This window comes from Manacus candei, unplaced genomic scaffold (genome assembly GCF_025592945.1).
Source record: "Manacus candei isolate 608988 ecotype Guabito, Panama unplaced genomic scaffold, ASM2559294v1 h1tg000011l, whole genome shotgun sequence".
Lineage (NCBI taxonomy): Eukaryota > Metazoa > Chordata > Aves > Passeriformes > Pipridae > Manacus > Manacus candei.
The window spans coordinates 10699233-10720600 of NW_026138059.1; the positions used below are offsets into that span (position 1 = coordinate 10699233).

The 21368-nt window shown below is 38.2% G+C and overlaps 1 protein-coding gene across 14 annotated transcripts in view; it reads left to right on the forward strand.

Annotated features, from left to right (window-relative positions):
• DLGAP2 (DLG associated protein 2) overlaps positions 1-16345 on the forward strand; it is a 455335-nt gene extending 438990 nt beyond the window's left edge. For 13 of the 14 annotated variants that reach the window (XM_051778092.1, XM_051778093.1, XM_051778086.1 and 10 more), the window contains 4 exons: positions 2184-2275; positions 6443-6595; positions 7417-7434; positions 8915-16345. In XM_051778092.1, coding sequence (XP_051634052.1) covers positions 2184-2275; positions 6443-6595; positions 7417-7434; positions 8915-9133 — 482 coding nt within the window. In that variant the 3' untranslated portion in view covers positions 9134-16345. The remainder of the gene's footprint in view (positions 1-2183; positions 2276-6442; positions 6596-7416; positions 7435-8914) is intronic. The other variant, XM_051778087.1, reaches the window with a different exon arrangement.
• Positions 16346-21368: the final 5023 nt, after the last annotated feature.

The following is a 21368-nucleotide window of genomic DNA, read 5'->3' on the forward strand; positions in this document are numbered from 1 at the left end:
TTTACAGTAGGTCTACAACCAATACCTCTTACTCAGGCTATGTGAGTAGAGTTCATAGCTATTTGAGCTATGAACTATAAAATTCAGCAGAGAAACTAAAGCTGAACTGTATTCACTGATAAGCACAACCATCAGCCTATGGAATCATCTTACTTTCTTTCTGCCCAGTGAACAGCTGAACATAGCATGAAATAGGCAATGTCAGGGACCTGCTACAGCACAATTCCTCATCCTGGAAAAGAAGGAACTCTGGCCCCATACTGGGAGTTTGTCTAATGCCCTGAGCTACAGAGCGCCAAGAGAAAAAAGGAGGATACAGGATGTTTGTCACAGAACTCATCACCTTTATTAAAAGTGCTGGGAACCAAATTAAAGCAATTTATTTCAGATTAAATGAAATATTACTTTTTTATTTAGTTTTTTGTATGTTTGTCCAGGTTTTAACACTCAAAACATTTTTTCTGTATGCCAATAATGCATTAGAGGAAAGTGAGGGGTTTGGTGATCGAAAAACCCAAACCAATTAAAATGCTTTATTTCATTTGGCTGACAAAACAAAAACAAACCCCAGTGAATTACTCATGAAGCCCTGAACCACTTCACCCTTTCATAATGGATGTCACACAGGACTGATGAATTCTGTATATTGCTGTTTAGTTTAGTATTGTGGCACAGTTGTACTGTTTATCCAACAGAAAATGGAATAGATTTTGAGAACAACAGCTCTACACATTAACACATGCTTTGAAAGTTACTGAGTTTATAACTGGAGCCCAAAACTTTCAAATTGTCTCTTGCTGCTACTTGTGGGTGAGCAGATGTTTCACTGGTCTAGAGAAAGCAGTATTAAAATGTAAAATCTACTACCAAGATCCTGGTTTCACATGCCGTCCTGTACTTATTCTAAATAACAACAAAATGTTAAGCCCTACTGGAGTTTAATGTTTCCTTTATCATGGGCTGCAGATCAGTTCTGCTGTACTATTGTGTCTTCATTCCCCCCTCTCCATTCTGTTTGAATTATCAGTTTGGTTTCCCCAAATATAAGTAAAATACGTCAAAATAATTGCTGTCTACCCTAACTTCACCTCTCTATATCTTTAACAAAAAGATTTGGAAATTCTCCAGCTAAAATCAGCCTTCCATTGAGACCACAGTTTAAAATGCTTTTTGAAGTGTTACATTTTCATCACAGAGATGGATGTGGAGGAAAGGAAGTGTAGGAAAGGATATGTAGAAAGGAGGTGTAGGAAAGGATATGTAGAAAGGAGGTGTAGGAAAGGATATGTAGAAAGGAGGTGTAGGAAAGGATATGTAGAAAGGAGGTGTAGGAAAGCATGGTGCTACCTACCAAAGTATAGTATATATCCCAGCAACTGTGGGAGTCAGGAGGATTTAGTTTCTTAGGAATAAGCCAGTACCCCTAGGCACTACAGTCAATAGAAAGACAGAGGCATCTCCAGGAAGAAATTCAGCTCATCTAAAAATAAGTGCCTAACATGGTTAAGCTGACGAGCTCAGATCACTGATTATAGAGTATTCAGAAATTTTAATTTAGACAGATGACTCTTGGAAACAAAGTCAAATAAAATGAGTTTGGTCCCTTTCCCCAGTGCTTATGCACACTGTAAATGGACAGTGGGGAAATACCAACATATCCATGGGGGCTGATCCTGATTCAGCAAAGTCCTGGAGTATCATCTTGTGTCCCACTTTTTCTGAAGCTCCTGTGCTGAGGACTTTGTGTATTTTCCTTGGTAGACAACCTGTAACTCCTAATGGGTTTAACAAGACATGTCTCAGAGATGTAATTCCTCTGAGGATCTCATCCTTATGGTAGGAGTATGTTATATTACAGTTTAATGTATTAACTTCAGAACAATAGGATAAAGAGAGTTCACCCAGGGATCATCCACACAACTGAGTGAAATAATTTGAGATTGCAGAACCAGAGGATATTATGTAAGGTACATGTAAAGCTCCCTTTGACATCAAGGTGCCACTCAGCTTTCTTATATCTCAGTCTTTTTAAAAAATATTTTATGTGCATAATCACAAGCAACAAACCCAAATATTTATTTCCCTTATAAAATAAACAGGAATTTCAGCGACATATTTTTGAGCTGGATTAGGCATTTACTGCCAAAACCCATTTATTGGTAATAATCTGTCTGTGTGTTTAGTTCTAGGTAAGATCCGAAGTGCTGTTGGAAGTGCTCAGCTCCTCATGTCTCAGAAATTCCAGCAATTTTATTGGCTTTGTCAGCAAAATCTGGTAAGTCACTATGCCTGGCTGTTCTTCCAGAGTTTAAGGTTATTTGTCCACAGAATTTTAGAATTTATTATTTTTACTTCACAAACAACAACAGTAGCATTCTGAAATGTTATTTTCATGTCCCACGTTTTGTCTTATTGCTCCCCTTCTTTAAACTTTATCCTTAAGTATGGTGCTAGTACATTTTTTTTCAAAGCAAATATGAAATTCCAGTAATTTCAGTCTGATTAGATTTTGTCTTTTCTCTTTTTGCTATCTTTATTAAAGAAAAGAAAATGAAAAGGGAACTAATGCAAGTTTTCCGAGACATAATATTATGGCTTATTTTTGTAATACCCTAATATAGCAACGATATTTCAGGTAAGAAAGGGGAAAATTTTCACATTACAGTAAGTGGAGAATAGTAAAATAGAATAGTGTAGAATACATGATCCAGCCTTCTACCTACCTGAAAACAGGACTGATCTTGGAAATGAGATATACATAATGTTCATAAAATTGGGTTGCATAATTTGCATTGCCAATTATATATAAGATGTCCTAGGGCTAAAGGAACAGATGCAGTATATTACTTATGAGAGTTACTGCTATTGTTCTTGAAGTTCATTAGAGACTAATTCAATTCTAAATGTTATCTTCATTAATATGACAGCAGCCATCAGTGATACAAACATTGCGGCAAGATGATACTAATCAATAGAAGAACGTAATTCTTCTAGCTACAGTTGGTGGTAGAACACCTTTCTTTGAGAACACTCAAATATCAAGTGTAACTTTCTCCTTTTGACTGTCCCCACACCTCATATATTGAAAGAGCAGAATTCTATTGCGTGCATGACAGCAGACATGACCTATACATCTAGTTAGATGCTTTTATTTGAGTGTTGGCATTTGCCCCATAACTTTTAAGGCAGAACATCCATTCTGCAAAGACCTACTTGCTACTTTCCATCCATAAAGTTAAACATTCAGAATTCCTGAAACTGAAATCAAATATTACTGAAAAAGTCATGCCAAAAAGTCATACCTTCTGATAGAAAATAATAAGATATATGGTCCTCATTAGGAAAGAATCCAATTATGTACTTCAAAGACACTGTCAAAACAAGAATTTTAATAGCTGTTACAGAATGACAGAGGAAACATACAAAGTCAGGCAAGCAGATGACCACGTCTGTATTATCAAATACATCGTGTGCTCTCTATCTAGTAATTTGTTTCATATAAAAAGGAAGGAATCATCACTGTCTAAAAGTTTCTCACTGCAAATTTAAAAATGCCCTCCATTACCTGATTAAGCTATGCAAACTAAGATTTGGAGAGCCTAACCTCCACTCCACTTCATTTATCTTCAAGTGGGCCCAGCACTTGTGCTGAGAGCATTACTGTGATAGCAAATGCAATTCCTGCTCAGCACGGCTGTCAGCTATTTGGAAGTGAGAACAATTCATTACTGCAAAGGAGAAATCTACAGCTTTGCAGACAGCATGACCAGAAAGCTGGCAAGATTTTACGTCTCTCTTTCTTATTTGGATAATAAACCTTTGAACTCCATAACAGCAACTTTATCCCACTCTGGAGATTTAGACTCTGAATATTCTTCAGTTTCATTAAACCAGTAATGGGCTCTGAAGAAAACAGCAACTGCAAGAGTGGACTTTAGGTCATTCATATTTGGAGGCTTTTCTTCCTATTCCTAATGATAGAGTTTGTTGCTAAATAGTCACTTAGTGTATACCCACAGCAGGCTTTCCATATGCTCCTAAGGCAGCATTGCGGTGCCCCACGGGAATGTTGCCAGCCAGTGAGTTCCTTTTCTTGAAAACATCCAACACGTACAGGGCTGCCACACAGCGGTTCCTATGACAGTGTTCAGCATCTATAAGCATAAATGTAGGACAAAGAACAACAGCATTTAATTCTGCCAATTCAAAAGGCAGCAACGGTTTAAGAAGAGAAATATACTTACTCAAACTGAAATTTAACCAGGAAACTCACCTATCTCCTGTGGACTTTTCTAAAGGCTCATGGGAACTTTAAGGGGCACATTTGATTACACTCTGGGTTAAGACCTCTTATCAAAGACCCTAATTTAAGGTAAATTTACAAAAATTTAAGCTTCGATGAAGTTTTATTTACAAATCTGGCTGGCTATCTGCTACATGTATACTGTTCCCACTACTTGGAAAAAAACCTATTACTGATTAATAACTACTCCCTTCTAGATTATTCACATTAGTTCTTGTAACTCCCAGTTTTTTTACCTTGAAGTGTCCTCCTGCATACTCTCTTGTCAGCATAGATCCTGCTCACCTAGTGAGATCCTTGCTCAGTATGTCATGGTTGCAGACAAAAACAGAGCAGCTCAAGCACCAGCTAGGTACTGGTTGCTTGGTTTAGGCTTCATTTAGAAGGAAGGCTGCAAAGCTGAATTCCAAGTACAATACAAATTAATGAGCAGCTTCTGAGAAGAAGCAGGTTTAAGCCAATCTTTTCAAAACTTAGTTAGCTGTAATAGTATTCATTTGTGCCAGCATTTATTTGTGAACTGTGGATCTGTATGAAGCAGGAGGCAGCCCTCTTGTGTCCAGACTACACATGGCACAGCCCTCTGCAAAAGCCACGCTGGAGACCTGGTCTTAGCAAATACCATGAGCAGAGTGGGGAGCACAAAGGTACAGAACAGCAATTAGCTTTGATTCAGAAGGCAGTGGCCTTGCAATGGGTGTCATCATTTTCTGGCTGTTTGTAGGAAACGGGGAAGAGGGACTGAGGAGACCAGGCTGGAGAGAACAGATTGCAAGACAAGATATGCTGATGTGGGACCATCCTCACAAATTTCACACAAAGAGTTGGTTCTTAAAGCCTGAGATATTGACCTCTGTAGAGTAACTAACACCACTGACATAAATTTTAAACCATTTTTTAGTAAATTGGGATCTATCCAGTGAAGTAGTTTTCAGTAAACACTTCTCTGGAGTTGCAACCTTTCCCAGAAGTCTGGTATAATCTATATGGCCAGTTCTGTTAAATCCCTGAAGCTGCCTATGAAAAGGAGACTTTCTTCTAGTGAAGAAGACTTCTAAGTTGTTCTTTGCCCAGATTCCAAAAGACATCTAGGTATGGGTAACACTACATGTTGTATTTAATATCTAAAATGCCTGTCTCCACTAGATTTGTAAAAGGTGGGGCACAGAGCCTTGCATCAGCAATAACAGCAGTGATACCAGCACAGTAAACTAGTCATTACAGCTTTTTCCCAGGAATGGGGAGATCCAGAGTCCCCTTGGCCTGGTTTTGATTCTGTCTCTTCAGCTCCATTCTTTAGACCATCTTAATGGCTTCTTCCTGCTCTGGAAGGAAAAGGGCATCTCTCCTCTACCTTCACAGACATATTTACCAATTAAACCCTATGTCATTAAACCAACAAAGCTATCTTCTAGTACCAATGCTCAGAAAGCACAGGGTTAAAAGTCTGCATACCACCTTGTATTGCAATTTTTATCCAGCAGCAGCAGCTAATTAATCAAATAGAGGGTCATCTTGCTAATTGTTATGACCAGTGTTTGCTCCATTAAGTCTTGTGCACACAGAGCCGCTTAATTGCAGTACCTGGTGGCAATGCCTTCCCAGTTCCTTTGTGTGATTCAGCTCCCTGGAGAACAAAATCCTACTATCCCCATCAAAATTTCATACCTCATGTATACATTTGAAAATGCAAGCCAATGTAAACATTGAGTTCAGCATAAGCTGACAAGTCTTTGTGATAACGTTTTGTCTTCTAATCAGCTATCGTGAATGCAATTTTTAAACAGAAAGACTTCAAGCTGCCTGGAATACAAACCACGTTCCCCTTCCCTTTAATAATCAGCAGGCAGAGGCTGTCAGCTTGTTCCGTTTTAGAAATGCAGGTCAGCACAGCATATGGTGTAAGGAACTTCCCATGCCACAAATTCAAGAAGGCTTGCATGTGACATCCAGCTCATTCATCTCTGGGTTGTGTAGGAGGCACAACTTTCCAGTCACAGCTCCCAGCTGTAAAGTGCAAAAGGCCTTAGCACTGAGCAGCGCTGCAGAAATGTAATCTGGCACGATGCCTTTCCTGCCTCAATGCACACTCTGTAAAGCCTCCTGTTCTATTCATATTCTCTCCTTTGCTCCTGACAGGACCCGAGTGCCATGCCGAGACCAACTTCCCAGGACCTAGCAGGTTTCTGGGACTTACTGCAGCTCTCAATTGAAGACGTCAGCATGAAGTTTGATGAACTGCACCAGTTGAAACTCAATGAATGGAAAATAATAGAATCACCTGAAAGGAAGGTAAGCAGACCATTTACTCCCCATTTGTAGTCCTGCAGTCTCCTTGCGTTAAATATAATAATGAAACATGATAGGCTTCTAACCCTGGGAAGTATTTAATTGGCATGGCCCAATTTTTACATGGAAAATTCCATCAGATGTGAGGAGATTAGTCTTTTTAACAATGTTGAGCTGAATTGTATAAGAAATAAAATGGGGTTTGCTAAATTAGTTCACTCCGTAACACTTTTGTTCAAAATATTTCGATTCACATTCTAAAGGCTAGAACTGAAATATGTTCATATTAATTCAGACTGAAGACAATAGCCCAAGCATTCAAACAAAGTAAACTTGGCACTCTGCTACATTTGGGGCAGCCCAGACCTGAGCACTTCAGTGTTTAACCCTACCTGCACGACACAACTGATACTAGAACAGAAATGAGATGTAAGCATATGACAAAACATGGTGCAGGTCATATTAAAGCTCAGCCCACAAAAATTTGGGGAACAAAGAGTGCTGTTGGCAAACTGCCCACATTTCTGCCTTGCAACTCCACCATCTGGGAGATGCCCCACTGTGATGCTTACAAAGCAAAGTTGGCAAATTGCCCATTAAAGCAGTGTAATTCTGAAACTGCCTTTCCCCTCTCTAGATCTCCATCCCTTACCCTGATTATCCCGCTATCCTTGCTGATTATTGTATCAGTCAGATGAAAACAGCATTTGGTTTGAGTCAGTACTGTTGGCCTCAGGTGAATACTTGTTTGGTTTGGGAGGAATTAGGAGGCATTTTGACAACTTTTTCATTTCTTCATGCTCCTCTTGGATTTTAATTTTCAGCCAACGGGTTGGTGGATGGTGAGTTTGCAACTCTTGCTTACTAGTGACAACTGGAAGTAAGAAATTATTGTAGTGACAGCAACAGTGATGTTCCTAAGAGGGAAATAACTAAAAGTGGAAAAAAAATAAAAGATGGAACAAGAGGAATGGAGCCCTTATGTTCCTGGCTGAAAACAGGAAATAGAGAAAATAAAGACTGGAAGAGCTGGCTATCATGGGGAATAGCATCTTAGGCTGCTGCACTGTTCCTGTTTAATATAGAACTATGTTTTTAAATGACCTTAGTTATTTAGTCTTGGCTACTGCATTTTGGTAGTAGATTCAGAATTTTTTTTTTTTTTTTAAAGACCAAACAATGAAGAGTCTGTAAACCATAGGTGTATCAGTTCAATTTTTGTATTATTTGAATCCTGCTGTGCATCAAATTAACTGTGTTCTCCATAAGGAACAGCCCATACTCTGTACTACTACCATTATTTTAAGAAATTATATAGCAAAAAGATCAATCACAATAATCATAAATAAACATGGGAAGTTGTGGAGTCTCCATCTTTGGGGTTATGTAGTCCAGTATTAAATATGACATTAAAAACCTGTTTTAACTTCGAAGTTGCATCTAATTTCAAATGTGCTTTAAATAAGGATTGTGTGAAATCACCTCCAGACATCCATCTCTTCTAATCTAAACTACTGTACAATTCCTTGATTCTACAGTATCTTTTTAAGGCCCTCATATGACATTTCACAGTCTCTAAACTGAGTAAAATATCCATTTCATACTTCAAAACAATTCTTGATTTAACTCCTGCAGAGAAATTTACAGATACTTTGGTAACAAAATCTACTGACTTTCACTTTATAATTTGATAATTCTTCAGAATAATTTTCTTCAAAATGGTCTAGGCTGACAAGCAGAATAATTAGCCCAATGTTCTCTCTCTAGTTGGAGCTTGAATGTTTCCATTTAGCAATTTATGGAGGAAACTAAACTAATAGACATATACACACAGCTGCTATCTCATATCCAGCTGAGGCTAAACTCAGTATGATTAATTTCATCCAAAATCCTGTCCTGCTAATCTTAGAGAGTCTTTTCACTTGATCAGACCACACAGATGCGCTGAATTCTTATTGGAGAGCCAGTGTGTGTTTCTGTTTATGAGTGTAATAATGTGTCAGCTAAAATTAAACAAATCCATATGAAAGTGAGGTATGCAGATTGCATGTGCCGATACCTGCAAGGACAGTACAAGGAAGCGCAGTCCTTTTTCAGGCACAGGACTGCAGAATGTGTAATGGTTGTCAAAAGGGGTTTTGTCAGTGTCCCTAGTGTGGATAGCTGTTCATGTAATCCATTAGTCAGCTGATGGGCAAGCACAAATTGAGCATGCTTGATGTATGTAATCAGTATTTTGCATTTCATGTCTTCAATGTGCATGCTCTGCTGACAAGTACCTTCTGCATACAACTCACCCTTGGTTTTAATGCCCTATTGCAGGAAGAAAGAAAGATTCCTCCTCCTGTACCAAAGAAGCCCCCAAAAGGAAAATTCCCTATCACAAGAGAGAAATCTCTGGACCTACCCGACAGACAGCGACAAGAAGCTAGAAGACGGCTGATGGCTGCCAAGCGAGCAGCCTCTTTCCGGCAGAATTCAGCCACAGAACGTGCAGACAGCATCGAGATCTATATCCCAGAGGCTCAAACACGGCTTTAAAGACAGAATGCTGCAGAGTTCCTTTTTTAAAAAAAATGCTTGTACAGTTTGTCACTTACCTGGTAATTTTTGTCTCATTCTCTCCACTAAATATGCCCTTGCTGTTGTGTTCTTTGTGCCATAAGCACAGTGGAATGCTTTTGATTTCCTCAGAATTTGCTGAGCTCACCGCAAGAATGACTTCTTTTTGTATTGTCTGACTTACAATCAGCTACAATGGATAGGGCTTGTCAAGACCTGACTTATCCAATATATTCTCAGAGGACAACAAGAAACACCTCTTGAGATGGAACCCAGCTTACTTTTTTGTTATTTATATTTTTATAAAATGTGTGATAATTAGGGATAAGAATTACAAACTATAAATGGGTGCATCTCACCATTCACTAGAGGCATTAGCTAATCCAAGTAGAAGGTGCTACAAATGTAAAGAGCAGGAAAGAAAGAACCCATTTATCTCTTTGACCTCCAGTTTCTTTTCCTAGAACCCAGCTAACATATTTACCCATGTGCTCTGCCACTCTTTTCATCTTTGTTACTGCAAAATAACATTAGGCGTCTCATCTCATGTCAAGTTTCTGGAGATGAACAGGGATACCCAGCCACTAAAACTCCAAAGTTCATCAGAAGCTAAGAAGCATACAAGTCTGGTGGTGGTGGGAATGTCCACTAAGAAACATTTGCTGTTAGCAGCATAACGACACTCTGAAACCTAAGCAAAATTGTAATGCAAGAGGACTTGAATGATGGGTGAAAGGAAAACAGAAGCCTTAAAAAGTTAGATCTTCTGTAGTAAGATGTGTAAAGAAAAAGTTATACTCGCTCCTTTGGAACACTCATTGCATTTTTAACAGTTCTTTTACATGTTAACATTTATTTTATAAACCTTCTCTCTTTCATTTCAAGAGCCGTGCTACATGTACTATTTAAAACTCTCAAATTGTTATAACAATTGAGTTTCCAGGGTATCCTTGAGAACAGAAAATCTTGCTTGTTTAAAATGCCAGTTGTGATGTTGTAAACAGTTTAAGAAATATGAATGTGAGTGGTAAGTATATATAAGTTTAAATGGTTATGTTAAGGTAAAGGTGAACTGTGGTTTACAGTTGTATTTTTTTTTAGAACTATTTTTCTATGCAGTATCATTTATGGCAAGAATAAACTTCTTGCTTGCTTCAGACATAGAAAAAAAAACATGACTCAAGAGATAAGTGATTTCCAGCCAGGAAATATAAGGAAAAGAATATATTTTCAAGCCTCACATTGTCAGAAGAGAAGTGGCAACTTCCACAGCCAAGAGGCTTTAATTTAAAACAAATTAAGACAGAATTATTCCACTTCACCTACCTTCCAGAGCCAACTGAGCAATCCAGCACTTAAAAGTCTTCAGGTGAAGACGCAATAAGATGAGTAACCTGCAGCCCCCAGTTCCAAGGTTTGAATCTTACTGAACACAACTTTAGGTCAAAACAGTGTGAACCCAGTGAGACAAACAGCCCCATTCCCTGTTTACCTGCTTTAACAAATGCAATGCATTTAGCCATAGGCAGAACAACTATTTAATTATACTTGAGCACTTTGGTTCTTCACCTGTTGAGCACTTTAAATACGAATCCCACACACCTTGCAGCCTGATGGATGACTGAAAACATGAAGTATTGTAGGTTATGCAGATCTGACATTGCTTCAAATCTGTTTTCTTTTGTTTGCTTTTTTTCTTTTTCCTTCTCTTTTTCCTACAGTGTATGTTATTAAGCATGACTTCTGTCTTTGGAGCACAGATGATAAAGCATGCTTGGCTTCAAGATACGAATCTTTAGAGATGAAGTTTTGAGAAGTTTCTTTGAGAAGAAACCCCTGTAAATTGAGCCTGATATCTGGTGTATACTTTACCAAATAGCCTTAAATTATATTTGGAAGCAAAAACCAAGACGAATGTATATCCTTCAAGAATGCAAAAAAAAAAAAAAAAAAAAGGAAAAAAAAAGAATAAATCCCTGAAATATTCTTCTATACATGAAAACATTATATTTCCCTTCCCTTGCATTTTCAAGGCATTTTCTATTATGGAAAGAGCTGAATCCTAGGTAGTGTACAATACTGATGCTACTTCCTATAGTTGTTGTACTATTTTAAATACAGAAGTACATGCAGACACTGGCATCTTCAGCCTTGAAAACTAGTATCCTAAAGTGGAGCTGCTAATTGGAAATATCCACACAAAACCAAAGTCAGTGTCTTTCCTAGACTGAAGAAATTTAAAAGAGAAACACACACACCTGTACAACATATATATATATATGACAGCTGATATGTTTCATCTAATTTTCCTGTACACTTTGAGGAGAAATCACATTTGCCTTACTCGCTTGAACCCTCTCACCTGCAGCAACAGGTCATGCGATTAAGACAAGCTGTTCCTGATCCTGCTAGCAATCAGACTTCATGAAGATAAATTGTAAACCCAAGAGATTGCAGATAAGCTGAGATCCCAGCTGGCCTAATGATGCAGTCTTGGAGCAGTCTGTGTTTTACATTTCCCATGCCTTTATGAGAAAATGTTCAATGGAAGATTTAGAAATCTATGATTGCTGTTTGTTAGACCTTGGTCAGAAAAAAATTATTTAAAAAAAAACCAACAAAAAACCAACAAAAAACAGCAACCAGAAAGAATCAAAAGTAAACTAGATGCCTACTGAAAAATCTGATAATATGTTATCTGTGCACATTACATTTTGAAGTGCAATATATTAACTTATTGTTGTGGTAAAATTATATCATTTAAGGCAAATAAGCCATTTCTATTTACGTATTGTATATCTGGTTAGTTTAGAAAAATAACATTATGCTTATCATACTTGTGTTGCAAATAAATCAGTCAGATTGCTTCACTATATGACATGAGAAACACTGCATGTAGCATCATAATAAACATTTAACCAGAACGATTTTAATCTGATCCCACATCATAAAAGTAAAATTCAGTTACAAAAACAACATAGGAGAAACATAAATAAACAGAAAGATAGGAACTGGAATACTTTCTGCTTTGAGTTCATGGTGTAGACCCACACAGAACAGCTGGATACAGCAAAATAGTCTAGTGTTTCATTAAATAATAATTGGACTAATATTTATTTTAACCCATTAAAATTATAGAATGTCCCTGTTCATTTAGTCATTACCTGTAAAACACAAGTATAATAAACAAAATTCAGAAAATTTAAATAAAGAAAAAGTTCTGACTGGTAAAATTGTTGATATTTGCCATACTTATTTTTGCTTTGTATATCTTTTTAGATTTTAAATTCTTTGTAATTTGGTGAAGTACATTATGAAGTATTTTATTATTTTATGTCAACCTGATTAGAATGACCTTTGGCAGAATGCTAAGACTAAAAATGTTGTACAGTTTAATACCAAAAAATGATATTTTAATTCATACTTAAACCTTGACACTATGTTAGATTTGAGATCAATCAGGAAGGAATTAAAGTGTGCATAGGAAAGTGTGTGGATTTCATAAATATGGATAGACAAACATAAGATACATTTCATATAATGGAAATTATTTGTTTCGAAATAACCCCATGTCCTGCTGTATCAGTAAATTAGTACTCTACTTCTTCAGCACTCCATCTAGTATAAAGTGAAGGACTGTTTGGTCACTGGGAGGTTTTGCTAGGAAAAGGAGTAACTGCTACATGATGGTGCCACATGTGATGTGCCCTACGTGACCCGCCGTCTCCTCGTGCCCTGCAGGAGCAGTGCCCTTGAGAGGCTCCTGGTCCCATGGCACCTCAGGCAACACTGCCACTCTGTCCCAGGCCCTCTCCATGCAAGTCCCCCCCGGCCCCCTCTCCTAGAGCAATGTGCCTCCAGATCAGCCCAGCTCAGCCTTTTGCGTTCAAAGCCTTGAGCCTGCCCTGTGCAGTCGGTGGGTTTGATGTCCTCCTCAGCATTTCAGCAATGGCACCGGGGGAAGGGGGCACACCGGGGCTCACCCATCAAGGGTTGGTTTGTGCTTTCAATTTTAGCTCTGAAGCTGGTTTGGCAGCTCCAGGTGTCAAGCTGTGAAACAGAAGCCTCAGCATTAGAGATGTAATTGTGAAGCAATGTTATTCCCATTACTGTTCCTAGAGCATCTTATGATGTAGGGATAACACCCACATTTGAGGTGAGGAATATCAGCACATGTGTCTAGAGAGGTGCTTCCTGGTGTATGACAGGTTGACACCCGCATTTATACAGTGCCTTTCATCCAGAAGGATCTCCAAGCACTTTACTAGCCAACACACAAACTCCAGGTTGGGCTGCAGCTGGGGCAGGTAACCCAGCATGGCGGGATGCTGGGGGTTCTCCCACCTGTTCCCATGCTGCTGGGGAGTTCCCTTCCACAGCACCCTTCCAGCACCTGGGAGGACCCTCACAATCTGAGCCTGTGCTGAAGGAGAAGCAAAGATTAGCTGAACTGAGAGGAAGACCTGAGCAAAGCAGAGATGAGGGCAGTCCTCATACCATCTCTCCAGGGAGTAGGAAGGGAGTGATGAGCACCAAATTAACCTTCCAGAACAATCGCTGCTTTTCCTGTTCATGATGATGGCAGTGAGGCCCCTGCAGTGGAGGAGCTCCCTGGGAGGAGACCCCTGGTCCGCGCCAGGCTCAGGAGCTGATGGCGCCTGCAACTGAGCCCTCTTGGTCAGCAGTCCTGGCAAGTCTCCCCTCACAAGTGCATTTTCCCCCGCTTTCTTAGCAGGAGAGCAGGAGAGATCCATCTGGGGTACATGCTCCAAAAGTGGCCTTCCCCAAACACCCTGTTCTCTCCCTGGGTCTGCTCTCCAGCCCAGCTAACATGAGGGATGATGTGGGGCACAGGACTTAGGCATGATAATTGTGCTTTGGTCTGGGCAACTGCTCTTTAATGAGACTCAGCTCTAACCCTAAGGGTTCTTTATATGACAGAGCAATGGGGACACCTCTCTCTGCATGGACAGGATCAGCAGAGAAGCCACCATTTCATACTGCACAGAACAGAAAGAGAACATATACATATGTCTATATATATAAAAAATTTTCATTGCCATGGTCCCAGACAGCTGGACTCAGGAATGTTCCTGTAGATTGTGCCACTTTCTTGCAGCTCATCCTCAACACTGACGGCCGTGGCAGGTTCCTTGCCTACTGCAGCCCCATGGCCCATCAGCCAGCAACTATTCACCGTGTTCAGCTCCAGGGACTATTTTTTGGGAACAGCTGTTTTATGGCATACTCATATGCACTCACAGAGTCCTGTCAGGAATTAAGCCCTCTGTATCCATAGAAATTGCTTACTTTATCTCTGAAATGCAGCTACCTCAATGGCGTAATATTGTAGCTGTTTAACTACATGATAGGCTGTTCAGGACAGCAAGTATAAAACCAAAATTGAGATGGAACATTGCCCAAAAGAAAATTTGGCCAGCATATTTAGGCTGATTCAGCTCCTCTTAATGAAATAAAATTCCAATAGCTGCAAGAGGCCATGTCATTAATAACTGAATGTCTTTTCCAACATAAATGATTTGATGATTTTATATCAAAAAAATGTATTCCAAATGTCTTCTCATTAAATGCATATCACTTTTCTTAAAAAATGATTGCAGAAGAAGACTTCATGTTTACAGATCCACCTTTCCACACTCAGCTTTTCTCCCATTATCAGTCATTACTCAAAAAGAACTGGACTTTTGAAGTCAGATCATAGATAAGGTAAATTAGTAGGTCTACACGGCTTGCTTTTTGACTGAGCAAACACAGAACAGTTTTCATCAGTTGGCAGTTTAATTCTATATTTTATTAAGGCCAAATTGTTATTTTTCTAAGTTGGTTTTGTTGGACAGGATTTTTTACTTCTCTAGGTACAAAACCACAAATATTTTCACCTAAGCTTAAATGAGGGGGAGGCTCATTTGGATATATGGTCATTATTTGCCAACACAGCCTGTAAGTGAGGAATTTTCTTCTCCTTCCTTTGCCATTCTTTCATTTCCCATTCCTAAAGCTCAACTGTCATACAAATTTCTTATTTGTGAGATGGTTTATTGCAGAGCTTAGGGCTAAGTTCTGTTCCCACTTGTATTAGAATCAAAGCTGAGAAACTGAAACCTGAAAGAAATGTCAGATCTGAATCAGTATAATTCAGATCAATATCTGACTCAGCAAGACCTGCTGAGGTAGGAAGGACTCATCAGTTGAGTTAGTGGGTGCATCATTTCTTTGCACGATCTCGTTCTTCCTTTCACGTAGATCGCAATCAAGCAGAGGGTTTGGTAGTAGGTTCAAGTGTCTGCAGGCAGTCCTCACAAAGAAATGCTAGCTTTGTTTATAATTACCCATGGAATCCACATGCTCATATCCATGCTTTGATTTACCCCTTTGGAGGTTTAACAGTATGGCCATCTTGTGTTAAAAGGGCTCAGCATGTATGTAATGTTTAGTTCAATTTATATATTAATTTCCTGACTGAAGAAAAATTCCCTTTCAAGTAGCCTGGCTTATATGCTCTAGAACTGTTCTTTCCTGAAGAAAAGCCACTATGGCTGTGCAGGATTTTCTGTACAGAGACAAAACTCATACTTTCATTTACCAAGTGACATGCCAAAATAATCAAGTGTGGCCTAAGGACTAAATTAAATGCCTCCTATAGAATTTCAAGGAATGTTAGAACCAGGAAACTAGTTGTTTAGTTATCATTAAAAGTATATATAAATATATATAAATATATATATACATAAGAAATCGTATCAACAATGAGGATGAACTGAGTGCCAAATATTCACCATCTGTATAAAGCTACACTTCACTAGAATTAAACTATTTTATGTAATTCTCTTTCTCATGCTTTTATGGTTCTTTTGATAAATTCTATTTAGTAGCATGCAGGATACCTAAATTGAATGTACAGTATGTTGTTTCATTGCTACAATAATTTCTCGCTTCTCAGTAATATCTTCTTTACCAGAATGTTATTTGTTACTTTGAAGACATATTTGAAAATTGTTTTATTATTGAGTTATTCTTTTTTCATGGTTCTCTACTCACCTCCAGCTGATTGTAAGAAAATGTGCTTCACTATTTTGCCCCATGGCTCTTTTATGAAGCTGCCTCTTTCAATTGGTTTATGTATTGTTTATGTTCATCTCCTGTAAATAATTCTGCAATTAAATTTTTTGAGAAAAAAAAGAGTACACTCTTTATTACATTTTAAATTTTGCATTAGTTAAAATACAACATTTCCAATCAGATGATTTGTAGACAACACTAAATTATTACTCTAGACTTGTAGCCTTTGGAGTGTGAGGAAATTAATTTTTTTAAAAATAACTTTTATAGGATTTTAGCTGAATTGAAAGGCAAACGCATAAAATCTGAAGGAAATGGCAAATAACAGAATCAGCTATGCAATGCTATTGATGTGTTTTGATTTATAGTCATCAATACTATAGGTATAGAATATCATGTACTGCTTTTGAATCAGACCATTGTGTGTTATTAAAAGAAAGAATAATAGTCTCTTTTGCTTCTAAAACACCCATAACTGAAATATTTGTAAGCAGTCATTAGTGAGCAGAAGTAACTGAATGGATTTGTTTTGACAAGATGAATCCTGGAGCATCTCTCTGTGTGTTTTTACTGTTTGCAACAGAATAGCCAAAAAGAACTTCTATCCTCCTTCATTCTTTTCAGCTCCTTCCAGGGCAGACAAGTCTCCTTCTGGGAATGGCTTTAGCAACTCAGCAGAAAATTTGATCAATACTTTGCCACATTTCTTGATTAGGAAAAAATCATGGTAGGCATGAAACAAAGATGTGTGGAGTCCTTGAATCTAAACAAAGGAGGTTCCAGAAATACTATGACAAATATGACTTTGTTTGGCATACAAAGGAGCTTAACTACTTGAATCATTGGATTTTTACTGCTCATTTATTATATATACTATTGTAACACTTATAAGCTCTAGCTGTGGACCAAGGCAACATTGTACATTTACAACATGAATATATTTCCCTTAACACAAAGAGTTTACAACCCAACCAATAGGTAAGAAACAACAGATAGGCAGACACAGGAGACAAACTGATGAAAAGAGTGAGATCCTATTAATTAAAATGAAGAGTAACATCTCAGAATCCCATCAGTTGTCATTTGTTTTACAGACATCAGAAAAAGAGATGATAATGAAGTGGGTTGGAAGATACTCTCAGGGATGTCTTCCCATGAAGGGAGTGAATTCAAGAAAGATGTTTGTTTGAAAATTCAACACAGAGATGGTGAATTTTGGCATCCTGAGTCAACTGGAGGTGGAAGCTGACATCTTATTTAATGAATGATGCTAGATTGGGAAAGGTCTTGGCAGTAAGACCAACAAAATTCAACCTTCAGTAGTCTGCTGGCTCATTGCTTCTATGAAGGAATATTCATCTTTAATACCTGTTGTGGAAGGCTCAAAATTTTTCAGCTATACATCAGCAGTTCTAATGAGAATGAAATTTAGGGTCATTAGAGCAACTTAGTGCTTGTTTTTGTCTGTCTCCTAACACTAGATGTTATGACATAGAGCATCACTCATTGCAGTTCTGTACTGTTATATTAGAACAAAAGTCTTGATCACTTCCAGGCAAAATTTCAATAACCTTTTATCCTCTCTTAGCCTCCATGAGTTTCCTAAAATAGGGTGATCCTTCCTGCAATCTGGAAAGGATCTCAGAACTAACAAGCAAGCTGTTTCTTGTACAACAGCTTCACAGATGGTTGCATGTCAGCCTTAGAATTATAGGCATACCCATATAAATAAGGACAGGCACTGCCGATGAACTAGTAAGGTCAAGTAAAGCTGGAGCATAGATGTGACATATTTTATTTCAATTGCTGAACCAAATAATCAGGTGCAGAATACATGCTCTGGAATTAGCATATTTATTCCAGTTGAACTACCCAGACACTGACAGTGGGTTTGTGAAAGGCTGTTATTGTTTTAACTGCAGCAGCACAGCTGAAGTGTGAAAATTTTGAAATGTAGACAAGTACCTTACATAACCTATTGCAGCCCTACCACAATCCCTGGACAGATTCTGCTGTGAATTTTTAAACAAGCAATTTATAAGTAGCTAGGGGATAATACTATGATAAAAATTAGGCAACAGAGGTTTGCCAACATCCTATCATGACAGTCAATTTAATTTTCTTCTCTAAGAGGATGTTTTTATCTAAGGAATTAGGTACAAACAGTAAGCTGTGATAGATCTGCACTTCATTAAGGCCTTTGATACAGTTCCAGTGTAAAATTTTTATTTAAAACTAGGAAAATATTTTCTAAATAAAATTGTTGTAAAATTAAAACTGATGCGGCTGAAAATATTATTTTTAATATACATATATCCTTAACCCATTGTGAAATCCAAAGGCCTTTTGAAGTGTGAGAGAAAGGGACAATCTTAGAAAAATCTAACCTGCTCTCAGTACTGGTCAGAAATTTCATTGATAACTTTGATGTTTACTAAAAAATATAATATTCATCAACTTGAGAGTGGTTACAGCTTCCATAGAGGATATGATCAAAATTCACAGTGATTCCCAAAAAACTGGACACACTTTCTAAATTCAATGTGATGTAATTCAGTGAAGAAAAAATGAAAAATGTTATACTGAAAGATGAGATCAAGCTCAGGTGTGACAGAATATCCCTTTGAGAAAAAGTAAAGCAAAGAAAATGTGGTATATGGTTGATCACAAGCTAAATCAACACATGCTTAATCACGTGCTCTTAAGAAAAGGGGAAATCTAATAGTGAATGTATTAGCATATCATTAAATTAGTGTGGTTTAACAGATTATTGTGCTGTGTAATCATCCATGTATATGCAATCCTAAATTGTGGCACACGCACATTATTGGACTTGACATTGCAAGCCAAGATAAAACAAATTACCCATAGAAGGAAGAAGGCATCTGATCTATAAAAATCAAACTTGTGTATCTGAGGTATGGCTCATTCTCCTCCATCCAGGCTGCTCAGTAGAAATCTCCATAGCCACTGCATTTTGCTCTGTGTCAAGTGTCTAAGGACTTCCAACAAGCTGAACTACTGGCAAGCCTTGGGTGGAGATGGTGTTTGTCTCTGTCCAAGGTATGAACCATGTCAGGGCTGGGGCACAGGGCAGGATGTTTTTTTGTGCTTGTCTTCTTGTTTAGGAACCAGACTGTCATGTTTGGGCAATGGTGGGATTCAGACTCTCTGAATCTTGCTGTCTTCAACTTAGCCACTTCCACCCACATCCTGTCTGAGATGGCAGAAATTACCCTCTGAATCTCAGACAAACACTCAAACACAAAATGTTAACAAGTGAGAGAGGGAGAAGCGTTTCAGAATTCCTGAAAGTTACACTGAATGACTGAGTACTGAGTCATGCCACTGGGAAAGTGGCAAGTCAGATGCCGGGGATGTAGGGACATCTCCTGTATGCTACAGAGAGGTTCTTGTTTCACTCTGTTCAATACTGTTAAGGTTTTCATTAGAGGATTAAATCCTAACTGAGAGGAATTGAGAAGCAATGGAGAAAATTCAGAAGAAAGCAACAGGGATTGCAAAATATTAGAAAGAGCGACCTAAGTGAACACAGTTCAGAAAATGAATCAAAAAAAGACTGACTTGTTTCAATACAAAGAAGTTGTTGTGAGCTGTTAATGAAATTGATTCCCCAGTCCCTGGAAGGAGGTTATTGTCATCATAAGCAGAAAAGTCTAACTTTCTTTGTTTATTTGGATAAGGGTAGTGAATCCTGGTAAAAAACTATTTAGCTCAAGGACAAGGTAGCAAACATGCCCTATGCAGCCTTGCAGCTGTGATCTGCATGTCAGCGCTCCCTGGAGAGTCACAGGAACCACCATCCAGCATCCTGGCTGCACACATGCTCTGGAAGGGATGTGCCCAGACCACCACTGCTTTCTTCTTACTTGACATACAATCCTATTTATAAGCAACTGACCATTTACGAGTGTAAAAGAGGTATTTACCTGCCAAAGCTGCAAGTGCTGCTCAGTGAGATGTTCCTCAGCTCTTCCCAGAAGGAGAAGCTGACCAGGCAGGTGGATTTGAGAGGACAGTGCCTTGGCTGGCCTCAGCACTTGGGGAGGTGAGTGCTCAGGATCATGGCTGAATCTCCACTTCTTCTCCTGTGTGTTATGGGTTTGTTAGCTCACAAAGGAGCGAAGCTCGGCTGTTCTTGAATAAAAGGCCTTAATACTAAATAAGGGAATTGCAGAGAATTAGTGATACTGGCTAAGTCAGCAATGTTCTTTCCTCAGTGTGAGGTTCATATCCCTTTTTATTAGTAGCAGGCATTGGGCTGCTTGAGGTGTTGCAGTTAAGGGAAAAAATCTAAAGGAAGTTTCTGGTCCACATGAGGAGTAATATCACCTCAGCCTTTACCACTGAATGGAAGCCCAGATCCTGACCAGGCATAGACATTATTAACCTGCTCAGACAAAATCTCTTACAAAGTCTTTCTGGTTGTTAGGTGGCTTATGTATTCTTTGTGACCCACACTAACTCACCTGCATAGGTGTGAGCTATCAAAAACACAAAGGAGCTTGTCAGAAGGGCTGTGCACCAATCATTGCCACAGCTGGTTTCCTCCTTGCAACTGAGCCTCATCACATTCACTGCAGAGCTTGGCACTAATATATTTGAGGAGGACAGGGCTTAGGTCAATGGAATGGAAAATAATGACAAATCAATTTAAATGCAGATCCTGGAGGAGTATATTATAATAGACTGCTTCAACAAATCTTAAAAGGAAATTAGCTTTGGTAAAAATCAAGGATTCAGTGTATTAAAAAGTGACATAAACCCAATCATAATAGAGGTGATTAATCAGTTTTGCCAGATAGGAAATAAATCATGAGTGAACAGTAAGGGAAGCAGATGAATGTTATGCTTTGGGATTTGATATGTCAAAGTGAATTTTGTAAAATATTTATAAATTTATGAAGCACTGACAACATCTTAAAAAAAGCTGGTATTTAGAATTTTATGAATGTTTATATTTATATATTTGTATGAGTTTATGTGGCTTTGTATGTGTGTATGTATATATATACATATGCATATGTGTATATATAATATGTATGTATATATTTATCCATACAGAAATAAAAGAGGAGTAACTGTAAATTTTATATACATTTACTTTTTTTTT